This window comes from Lepisosteus platostomus, chromosome 14, assembly GCF_059453375.1.
Source record: "Lepisosteus platostomus isolate fLepPlt1 chromosome 14, fLepPlt1.hap1, whole genome shotgun sequence".
In the NCBI taxonomy this organism is placed as follows: domain Eukaryota; kingdom Metazoa; phylum Chordata; class Actinopteri; order Semionotiformes; family Lepisosteidae; genus Lepisosteus; species Lepisosteus platostomus.
In genome coordinates this window covers 38,274,180-38,285,488 of record NC_142624.1, presented here as the reverse complement: position 1 = coordinate 38,285,488, position 11,309 = coordinate 38,274,180, and the positions used below count along the sequence as shown (strand labels likewise).

Here is an 11,309-nt window from a genome sequence, read left to right as displayed (position 1 = left end):
GCTGTATCGCCCTGATGTTCTTATCCATGTAATACTCTGTCTCTACACTGTGATATCATTACGGGACAGAGTGTTCCCCCAAGCTAGCTCGCAGTGACAGTGCACATTGCAGCAGGGAAGTACACTGAACAAAATCCATCTGGATGCAATGTTATGTGCAGAATTTATGTTATTTGAAGGGATCGTACATGGTAATAGTTTCTTTAAATTATCGGCAACCCAATGGACTTCTTGAGAATCGCCACAACCCAGAAGATCCAAATGGAAACTAAGGCGAAGTGCGTTTAAACGCAAGAGAAAATGGGAGGTATGTTTTTACGCAGAGGGGTGTGGGAGTCTGGAACAGCCATGTTGTCAAAAATGATACGAAGGCTTCTTTCAAGAAACAGCTCAGCCGAGTTCCAGCTGAGTCTTCTGTCTAAACTGAAAGAGCCAGATGGTTCTAGTGGTACTGTCTTGTTTATAACCTCTTTTGGGTTTCTAAAAAGAAGTTCATTCTGAAGAGAAAAAAGAATGAAGTGGATTTTAGTTATGGTGTGACTGAAGCTGTTCCCCATGCTAATCTGCGTGTTTGTGTAAACTATAAGTTTGTCAGGCTACTTTAAAGTAGTGCTGCAGCATGGCCTCTTTTGACTGCCTTGACCTACACTAAGTGTTCATAAGATTCACAGGGGCTTGAATATTTAATTCCAAGAAACCCACTGCAAGCTTTCAAACAGAAAACATGAAGCTTTGAGGAAGGGTTCTAACAGGCATTGTAAGGTTCCTCTGCTGTAGTGTACAGTGCCAGCTGAGCGAATCCTCAACCGCATGGTTGAAGGTTTGATTTGTGGTGCCAAGTCAGCTATGCATTCAGGGTCTGTGGTAAGGTGAAAAGACCTGATGCTACCTACCTTCAGCTAATCAGCTTTACCATGAGGTGGGCAGTCGGAGACGTTCACGCAGCTCAGGTGCTCAGTGAGGAACGGAGGCAAGCCCACCTGAGTGCCAGCCCCATAGAGGGTGGAGAGGACCAGCTTTCACGATCGCAGATACACACGTGTCTGTGAATGATCGTGTATTTATCTCTCTGACCAGGGCTCGAGGGCCACATCTTTCCTCTATGAACTGGCTTCATTACTCTGCTCTCCTCCCCACTGAGAGCTGATGTGTGGGGAGCGTTCTGGCGCACTATGGCTGCCGTCGCATCATCCAGGTGGGGCTGCACATTGGTGGTGGTGGAGGGGAGTCCCCATTACCTGTAAAGCGCTTTGAGTGGAGTGTCCAGAAAAGCGCTATATAAGTGTAAGCAATTATTATTATTATTATTATTATTATTATTATTTTATTATTATTATTATTATTATTATTATTATTATTTCCTGACGGAATACGGGTGGTGGGTTTCGGTGGCTGGGTGCTCTGCAGTTAAAGAGGAGTCTTACATCTGCCGTGGTTTCGGGTGAAGCGTTTCCCCCGCCGGTTTTCTCGAGGATTTGTACGCTCCCTACAGTTAGAAAAGTTCTAGTGCCGTTATCTCAACTTAAATCGTGTCTGATAAAACGTTTACATTATATATGAAATGTGGTCTGATGAAGCTCATTACCAGATGCCTTTGGTTTCATGTACAGGACAAGCAAAAGCAATGTATACATATACGTGTTTTGAAACGCACATTTAAGCTTTTTATATAATGAAAAAAACCTGAGCAAGGTCACACATGAAATAAGATAAGACTATCTTTATTAGCTATCCACACACATGAAATAAGATAAGAGTAAGGTTATTTGCTATTCTTGATAAAGAAAAAATCTACATACGGTATGAATTTGTTTTCTTTAAAATTTCCATTCTACAAGGCGGCCCTAATGACATTTCCGATTCATTTCAAATTGAGCTTGCTGGTATTTGTCAGTAGTACAACACCGTTCATTGTGGACAAACACAACCACCAGGTGTCACTAACTCTCTTAAAGGGGCGGCAGGAATCGCAACTTAAAAGGAGCGGCCCGGATTGTTCAGATAGGTCTGGCCGTTTTAGTGAGGAAGCGAACATCCTTAGAGATGCAGAGACGAGAAAATCCGGCAGCGATGAGAAAACAGCTGTCTCATGACTTTCGAGTGGATCGTCCCACTGAGCTGTGACAGCACTCTGCTGGCCTCCAGAAACGCGCAAACAGATCGGGATTTGTATCTGTTGCAAAACTGCACAGAGAGGAGTTTCATTTTGTGCGCGGGCAGCGGTGCTGTTTCAGTTTAAATGGGCGGCTTTAACCTGCGAATCTACCCGCCATCATAACCCTCTTAAAGGTGTTTATTTATATCTCTTCGTGAGAACATATGGTACAAGATGAGAAAATAAGTAATAGCTCATGTGTACATCATTATCCAGCATAATCAAAATTCAGTGCAATATGTCTTGTAATTAGTTGCTTTCTCCTTGTAAAACATATGGCAATCGATTACTTTAAATGCATTTTTCATTTTCGTATTTAAAAACGTGAATACAAAATACAGTAAAACCTGTTTAGTCTATATTACATTGCATGTGAGCAGTCCGTCGCATGACAACGCGAGATTCAGATTCACAAATGACAGCATTCATTTCCTAAAATGGAAAACAGAAAGTACGCAAACAACTAATTACTCTAACTTATTACTTTAGATTGATAATAGAATGCACAGATTAATTTATTACATCCAAATGGAAAACAACAGATGTTTAAACAGTAAATATCTTGCCTGGGAGTTATCATACACTGTCATTTTTTTGGCTGTGGAGGAAATCAGTTCTAAAAGACCTGTCAGCCTGAGAAATAAGGTTAGGTTTAGTCGCCAGTAAAATGGGATTTTGTGTCATTTATAATGTCATCTTTAATCCCAAGTGAATTCATTCACTGAACCGTGACCAAATCCACATATGATCAGAAATCCACTTATTCTTGGTACTGTAGGTGTCACAGCATCCCAGAGCCTCACCTGGGCGCGCACACACACGGGGAATATAAACACACCGGTTAAGTTAGCCGGTATGTTCGCGGGAACGGTGGGGAAGCCGGAGTTTCCTGCAAGAAACCGCCGCAAAACGGGAGGAGACCAATTTGTGCTCCCCACAGAAGGGTCCCGGCGCCACAAGTGAACCCAGAGCTGTGATGCAGCGGAGCCACCCACGCCATCGTGCCGAACATATGTCACAGCCTTGGAGCTGTGGACCGAAACGGCCCATTACAGAGCCGACCAGGCTTTGACGACGTGATACGTCAAATCAGTTGGTGTCCGTCCTTCAGTTTCAGACAGAAGGGAAAAAAAGGCAAACGGACATGGCGTGGGAAGAGGTCGAGGGGACTCGTGTACACCTACTCGGCCACGACGGAACACGGGAATCTGTGTCCACGGGGATGTTCACTGTGGACATCCTCCCGGATCCCTCGCCCTAGCGACACTGCCGCCCCACCAAGCTGTCCGACAGTCGCTGTGGCTGTGATGTGGCTGTCCGAGACCAAGGGCCACAGGCGGCAGGGGCTCCTCGTCAATCGATCCAAGACGCCGATTAACAAGAAGAAGAGAGAATCGGTTCACAAAGAGGCCAACATGTCAAGAACGCTTCTTCCGGGATCGGCTTTTGTACCTTGCGCGACCGATTTCTCAAGATCCTGCAAAACTTTGAAAAAGGGAGATTTGTTTTTGAATACAAATGCTCATCTTAAATGACATGTTAATGCTTACCGTCATCCAGCTGGGGCTACACACTGGTGGGGGGTGGGGTGTCCCCATTACCTGTAATGCGCTTTGAGTGGTGTGTCCAGAACAGCGGTATATAACGGTAAGGAATTAATTATTAACCATAAACTAGGTTTAATCCCGTAGTCTCAGTCGTGTAGAGTCGCAAACTGCCCGATGTCCCGAGGTTCATCAGCTCTGCGGCCTCCCCTCTCCTAACTAATTCCTCGGGTCCTCAGACGCCGATGACTCCTGGACACTGGCTTCGGACACAGACAAATCCCAAACGCCCCCGGCCAGGGAGCAGGCGGCCGCCGGGTCTGTCCGGCAGGTCCGGATCTGGGGGTCGTGGGGCGGGGAGGAGAGGAGGAGGGACCGTCCGCAGAGGGGCGTGCGCGCCGCCGCCGCCGCCGCCCGTGGCGCGCTCCCGCGACCTTGTTCCCGAGGCAGCGCTCCCAGGGCCACGCCCCCCCCTCCTCCTGCCTCCCTCCCTCCCTCCCGGCCCGCCCTCGCGCTGCGGAGGCTGCGCCATGTTACGTCGCTCTGCTGTCGCTCGCGCTGCAGCTGCAGCAGCGGGGTGAGCGCGCGCCTGCAGCCTCGGCGAGTGGGAGCGCTAGCGCGCGGCAGGACGAGACGGCGGCGGCGAGGAGACCGGGCCCTCTCCTTCTCCTTCTCTCCCCCCCTCTTTTTTTTTTTACGTTTGGGGTTTTTTTTTTTAGGGTTGGATTTCTCTCTTCGTATTTTTTTTTTTTCCTCCTGAGTCTTGAGTGGGTTTTTCGCCAGCGCGTCCGCACACGCATGGACAGGCGAGAGCAGGGGGGTCGCGCTTGAGGTCCCGCCGCGCTGTGGGCGCCTGGTGTCTCCCGGCTGCTCTGTGCGCCTGCACCCCCCCGTGCCGTGGATTATTCTCGCCGCCCGAGGTGCGATCCGACCCGGGAGGCCCGCAGTGGTCGCGCAGGCTCGGCTGTGATGAGCGATGATGATGATGTTGCTGCCGCTGTGGGTCTGCAGCGGGTGAATTGAAACTGGGATCCGCTCCACCACCCTTTCCCCTCTTAACACCCCTCTCCCATTAAAAAAAAGAAAGAAAGAAAGAGAGAGAAAACAACAGAATCGTGCTGGAGCAGTTGATGAAGGTAAGCGGTCAGCGCGTTGAACCCAGGGCCGCTCCGGGACCCGCGGTGCGAGCACACTGCCGGCTGGTTCCGCGGCTGCGGGGAACCACGGGCGAAAAAAAAACAAACAACAAACAAACATGGAAACGTCTGGGTAGCTGCGCGTTTGGGAAGGGACGCCCTCCGGGGAGGCTGTAGCGTGTAGGTAGGCTGCTGGAAGGACCCGAGCGCCTGCATGATGCAACGGGCTGTCTGCAGTCCGGTGAGCTCTGCCGCCCTGGGTCCGGGGAACGGCTGTTTTCCCGGTCTGCATGCGAGCCGAGCTGACAACAACAACAACAACAACCACCACCTCCGCAGGCGAGACGTGTTCACGGCCTTTTGGCTAAGATCAAGTGTTCACGCAGCGCTCGGAGAGACGGGCCGTTCGCAGCTCGCCGGATCCATCCCGGTTGAACGCGCTTTTTGTGGAAAAATATGGGGGGGGTCTTGTCGACGAGGCTGGAATAGCGGCCGAATTGAAACGGGTCTCCCGATCACGGGGAGGGTTATGTCGGGATACGTGGGCTCTGAAATCTCCCGTGACCGGATTCCAGAGCTGGTCTCCCTCGCTGGCTTGCAAAGTTCGGTGCCGGAGATGGGAGTTTTTAAGTTTGCATGATGACCCGAACTCGGGTTTTGCGGCCCGGGGTCTCCTCCTGCATCTCGCCGTGCCCTGCCGGAGGTGGACCGGCGGACCGAGAGCCGAGCTGGGCTTGCGGGGTGTGTGCGCTGCCCGAGCCCCTCCGGGAGGTCCGGCGGACCGTGCGGGCAGGGGGCACCGCGCAGCTCCGGCTGGAGGCCAGCTCCCGGGGTCTCCCGGTACCGCGGCGGATGTGCCAACACAAGGGGGAAATCCGGCCGCTCATCCGGAAAACCCACAACACGGGAAGGCGGTTGGCCTTTGCAACGCCGGCTTCAACACCGAACATTTCTCGCGTGTGATCTGGTGGGCGAAATGACCTGCCCGAGCGGGGTGCCCGGCGAGGCCTGGCTCGGGGGCTTTACAGTACAGCCCCCCCCGGGTGACTGGGTGGCGTGTAGTGGACACTCCGCACGCCCAGCTGCACAGGGGCGTGGCGTGGCGCTTGCTTGGCCACCGCGCATGGCCGTGGGCATGCCGCGCGGCGTGGGGACCTCGCAGCTGGCTGGCGAGGCAGGCGGTCCCGATAAGTCTGCCCTTTCCCCGGGAATGGCGTCCGGCTCGCCGCCCTCCCTTTGCCTGGCAAAGAGCCTCAGAGCTCGGACGGTGACGGGACCGGCTGCGCAGATGGACAGCTGTCAGCGGCTCGCCCTTCACCCACACGGGGTCTGGGGAGGAACTGGTTTCGGGCTGCGAGATGGTGGGGAGACGGGGTGTTTTTGGAGGGTGGGAGAGGGAAAAACGAAAAAGAGGCATTTCTTTTTGACGGAGCCTCCAGTGCTCATAAGTTGTCACTGAATCCTAGTTTTCCTTCGTGCCTGGTGCTCAACCCAGAGCAGCAGAAATGAGCGACCCAATCGGCCACACCGACACGGGCCCGGCTGTGTAGTAGTGGCTGTTGCACCGCCTGCGAGGGTGTTGCAGACCCTCAGCGGCTCCCTTCAGGATGAGCGGTGAAACACGGTCCGGGGCAGGACGCAGGCGGAAGTGCTTTATGCAGAGAGTGGTGGGAGTATGGAACAGGTCACCCCAGCACACGTTGTTGAAGCCGACACCCCCCCCCCGGGTTCTTGCAGGAAACAGCTGGGGTCGAATGGCTCCTCTCGTCTGTGACCTGTCCCGTGTTCTCACGGCTCCGGGGCTGGCGTGCACGCGGCGTCACTGTCGGACATGGCTCGCACGCCCCTGACATGGCGGTCTGCGGGGGTCCTCAGGAAGGCCAGGTGAGACCGTGGGTCTCAGTGTTGGCACGTCCCTGCTGAGCCCCTGGTGTGCATATACGCACTGGTAGTAAATTAGACTTATTCATGGATATGGGACAGGTACGGTTGTGTGAAGGTTTCACAAAGGATCGTGTGCGTGGATGAGCCCACAAGTGGGATACGTACTAATACGGAACAAGTAATAGGTTTCTTCCATGCTGAAAAAAAGAAGAAGGCTCCATGGCCGAAACGTTGTTCTCTTTCTTCTTTTTTTCAGCCTGGAATAAACCTGTTACTTGTTCCTTTGCAGCCTACGCATGCTGACGCAGCTCCCCACCTGAAGTACTACGTACTAATGAGGAACAAGTAATAGGTTTATTCCATGCTGAAAAAAAGAAGAAAGAGAACACAACGTTTCGGCCGTGGAGCCTTCTTTAGGTGTCACACCTGAAGAAGGCTCCACGGCCGAAACGTTGTGTTCTCTTTCTTCTTTTTTTCAGCATGGAATAAACCTGTTACTTGTTCCTTTGCAGCCTACGCATGCTGACGCAGCTCCCCACCTGAACTACTACGTACTAATACTGCGAGGGCATTTGGAACGTGCTTGCCCTCCATCGTACAGGACTCTTTATGGTAGTGCCAGACCTGCCAACACTGTATCAAGTCCACCGGTTCGTTTTGGGTCAAGGGCATGTTTAAATCAGTCAGTTTGCAGAGGTTCAAAGACCCACCTGGTTTACTCACTGTGACTTTGGCGCGAGACGTGCCACAATAAAAAAAAAAACGGATTATCTTCCATTCATTCACCTGTATTGAACACATGTTGCATCGTGATAAAGATCCTGCTATAAACGAGCACACACAGAAGTGGTCCGTATCTGAGCACTCTCAGTAGATGTGTGGAGTGCTTTAAACCTTATGTGGGTTATTAGAGGAATTTAATGTAAATAACCTTTTTGTGTGTTGCTGGTCTGACTGCCTTTCTTTTAGTTATTTATAAATCATTTTGCATAATGTGTCATCTGTGATAAGATTTTTTTGAAGGTTTTGACTAAAATTTGTACAGTGGGTTGATTTGAGTTGGCATTTATTTGATACTTTTATTGATACGTTTGATACATTTATTTGATTTACTTGTTACTTTTAGATGGGTATAATTTCCTGTTAATAACGTGCTTGCACTCATTACTAATTCCTTTGCTCCACTTGCGAATGAGTATGTGGTTGCTGGCAGTATTTTCTTTGGGGGATATCGCTTAATTTGTAGCAAGAAAGAGGCTAGTAAGTGCTTGGAGATGATTGATTTTCGAGGTGTCATATAAATGTTTTTTATTATTATTATTAATGCACTGTACTGTACATTGTAACATGCTGGACAAGTCACTAGTACTCATTCAGCAGTGCCCACAAACTCCAGGCTCATTATTCGAAACCTTCATAAGCACAGTCCTCAGTTGTAGCTGCATATGGGCCTACTGTGATCTCAGTTTCTGAACCAGATAGGAAGATGAAGTGACCTAGACAAGGCAGAAGTCCAGTCTGGCCCCTTCACTGCTGGAAGGAACAGGTGATGAAGCGGTATTTTGTCTTTGATGGTGTTAGCCTCGTTGCTGTGCTTTTGCATTGAGGAACTGCGTCCCACGCTAGGAAGCCAGGGTCTCTGGTCCTGCAAACAGATCTGCATAATGGCGTCCGGCCTTGTGGCATTTCCCCTGCTGACTCTCTCCCTCCCAGGGCTGTGGAGCAGCTGGAGGTGTGCAGGAGCTGTAGAATTTGACTCGCATGGCGGAGTGCTTGCTAACGCCCGGGCGGGCTCGAAGGGAGGAAAGGCTTCCTCTCGTGAATCACCGGTCCCACGTTCTAGAGCCAAGCTGGCGTTGCAGGCAGGTGGACTCGCTGGGGGGAGCTTTTATTTTAGCCTTTTCTTAAAACCCTTGGCTGATACCCTGTCCCGCACCGGAAAGGTTTGCTTTTCCATACAGGTGTTTTGTGTCTCGGTCTGAATACTTTTGCTCGCCGGCAGCTGTAGACCCATAGAACTGTGTGGTATGTGTGCGTTTGTCTTTAGATCGAGATAGTGAAACGACGCCAGGCCTGCCGTATGGGAGCATTGGAATTGTCATGTATTATTTGGTTTGTGACCGGTTTATTTTTGTCATCGTTATTTTTTCTGGCTCCCTCTGTGACGTCTTGTAGAGCTTTCCAATAAGGCAAAAGGTGAAAATGTGAGTGTCGCACAAATACACAACCTAATACGATACGTATTAAAAAAGCAAAAGTAAAGAGGAATGTTAAATAGAAATGAACGGAGTCGATCCCTAAGGGCTGATTTCATCCAGCTTCCTGCTCGGAAATGGAAGCGTCATGATTAAAAAACAAACAAACTGATTTGCTCTAGACACACATGGTAAGTTTGTCCTTTATCACCAAAGGAACCGGATTCGTGGCGACTGCAGAAGACGGCGTGTCTCACTCCCCTTTTGCAGTGAATGAGCGCGGACAGGCGGCAGCAGGAGAGACCACTGAGCTGGTGCAGAGGGGGAGGTGTGCACAATGCCGCGTGTGTGCAGGCCGCAGTGAAAGGGAATAGCTGGGCTTAGCGTTTCCAGCGGCAGCTCTGGGGGTGTGCAGCATTGAAAATATGAATGAAGCAAGCGCTGGTCGTTCTGGAGCTTTAAGAATGAAAGGAGCGAGCTGGTGGGAGAATGAGGTCGGCAGACAGGAATTCTGTTACTGGTAATGGCTTTTATGATATTTTGGTACATAAAGCAGACGAGCTGATTCCCTGCCCGGGGCCGCTCAATCATTCATCTGCCCTCACTGCAAATGCTGTTTTGCTTTTAGATGCACGCACTGTCGTCGCGTTGGTAAACCGAATTGAGACATTGCAGCAGTCGGCTTAGCGCGAGCTTTATCGGATTGCCGGACGCACAAGATGAGCAGCACGTATCTATCGTTAGAAGGAAGTGTCGCGCAGGTTTAGGTCGGAGGACATGGTGAGGTGCTGCTCGTTTAATTGTAAACTTGGGTTATTTAGGGCACGTTCTTTGTTTCATCATGTGGAATGGAACACTGCGTACATTTTTGTGATGGTGTTTCCGTGGAAAAACTAAGTCTCTAGAAAGTACCCACCTTGATAAGAATCACTTTAAATGTTTCCTATATACATATTATCGTACTAAAGCCAGATTGAAAGATTAAGTTATACTGCAAACTGTGATAACTGTTTTTTGTTCTCATTATGATGAATGGTTTTAAAGTCTAGTGGAATGTATTGCATTTGCCTACAGTATTTTTTGCTTTTTCTAAAGAAAACCCACAATGGAAATAATCAGATTTTAATTCAGTTCCTTTTCTCTGATGTTAAGATTACAGAAATAAGTAAACGATCTTCATCCAACCATTTTCTAACTGCTTTATCCAAAACAGGATATTGTGCCATCCTACATGAACTTTAGTTTAAAGTAAGGAATGAAATCCATCATTAGCCCTGTTGTATCCTTAGATATTTAACAATCCAATCACTTAAACTTGTCAGGCATGAAACTGGTGCATAAAAGTTGTTATTCTTTTGGATGATCAGTATTGTGTATCTTGTATCTTGTGTGAGTTTGTCACAGTAGTAATCAGTCAGAAGAATTACTGTGATACCCGTGCGAATGGTGGCTCGCACCACCACGTTGCCACAGCGACCGCGCGGTCTGCCACGCCCCCCGGGGCTGGGCGTGCCCCATGTGGGAGATGATCAGGTCTCGCTGCTCCGTGTCATGGCCAGCACTGGACCAACTGAGCTCCCTGGCTCCCCGCAGAGCCCTCGCTCAGGTCCCCGTCGCTGAGCTCCTCCGCTGTCCCAGCTGCCCTCCACCCGCGGGCTCCGGGCCTCCCTGCGTCCCCCTGGCTTTGCCCGGCCGCGATGGCGGGACCTTCCCCGCGGCGCCTGGGTCGGCGCTTGTCTTGTCTCCACGGAGCCCGGCGTGTGGACTGGGCCCCGCGGCGCCGCGGTCGCGCCCGCTGCTCTTCGTGCAGGGGGACGCCAGAGCGCGGGCCGGACAGCTGCTCTCCGCGGCAGGCTAGCGTGTGAGGGAGAAAAGTCCTTCGCCAGCTGAAGTGAGGGAATCCAGACCGAGCGAGCCTAAAGTGGATTTCAGCAAGACCAGGGTTTAACATGCTTACTCTTCCGAAGTGTCACTGGTGTGGTTTAACGACCACGTAGTTAGGAGCTCAGCTGATCATCTCGTGCATCGTATGGCATTTCCTTCAGTACAGTACCCCCGGTTCGTTCGTTAGTAGCTAATTATGCCCCGATTTCTGAATTCTCCCTCTTGCATAGTAATACGATTGTTACTACTATACAGTACATACTACTATACAGGGTTTATTTTCACGTAATATTTATTACAAATTTGAAAGCCTGTGTTGAAGTCACTGGACTTTTTTACTGGATTACATTAAAAAATTAAAAAATAGTACTTGTCTTCATGGTTACTGTTAAAACCGGTTGTGAAGCTTAGTTTATTTTCAAAGTCTGATTTAACACATTTTTAGATAGCTGTTATTGGATGACTCATGTTTGTGACATTATTAGATCTTGGATGCAGTTGTTGTTGTTTG

At 50.1% G+C, this 11,309-nt stretch overlaps 1 protein-coding gene across 5 annotated transcripts in view; it reads left to right on the top strand.

The window, feature by feature from the left end:
- The first annotated feature begins 69 nt into the window (after positions 1 to 69).
- Positions 70 to 11,309, top strand: part of ptpn4a (protein tyrosine phosphatase non-receptor type 4a) — a 64,737-nt gene continuing 53,497 nt past the window's right edge. For 2 of the 5 annotated variants that reach the window (XM_088606197.1, XM_088606194.1), the window contains exon 1: positions 4,234 to 4,835. In XM_088606197.1, coding sequence (XP_088462323.1) covers positions 4,830 to 4,835 — 6 coding nt within the window. In that variant the 5' untranslated portion in view covers positions 4,234 to 4,829. Of the gene's footprint in view, positions 308 to 4,233; positions 4,836 to 9,288; positions 9,435 to 11,309 lie in introns of those variants that run through there. The other 3 variants (XM_088606193.1, XM_088606192.1, XM_088606191.1) reach the window with 3 other exon arrangements.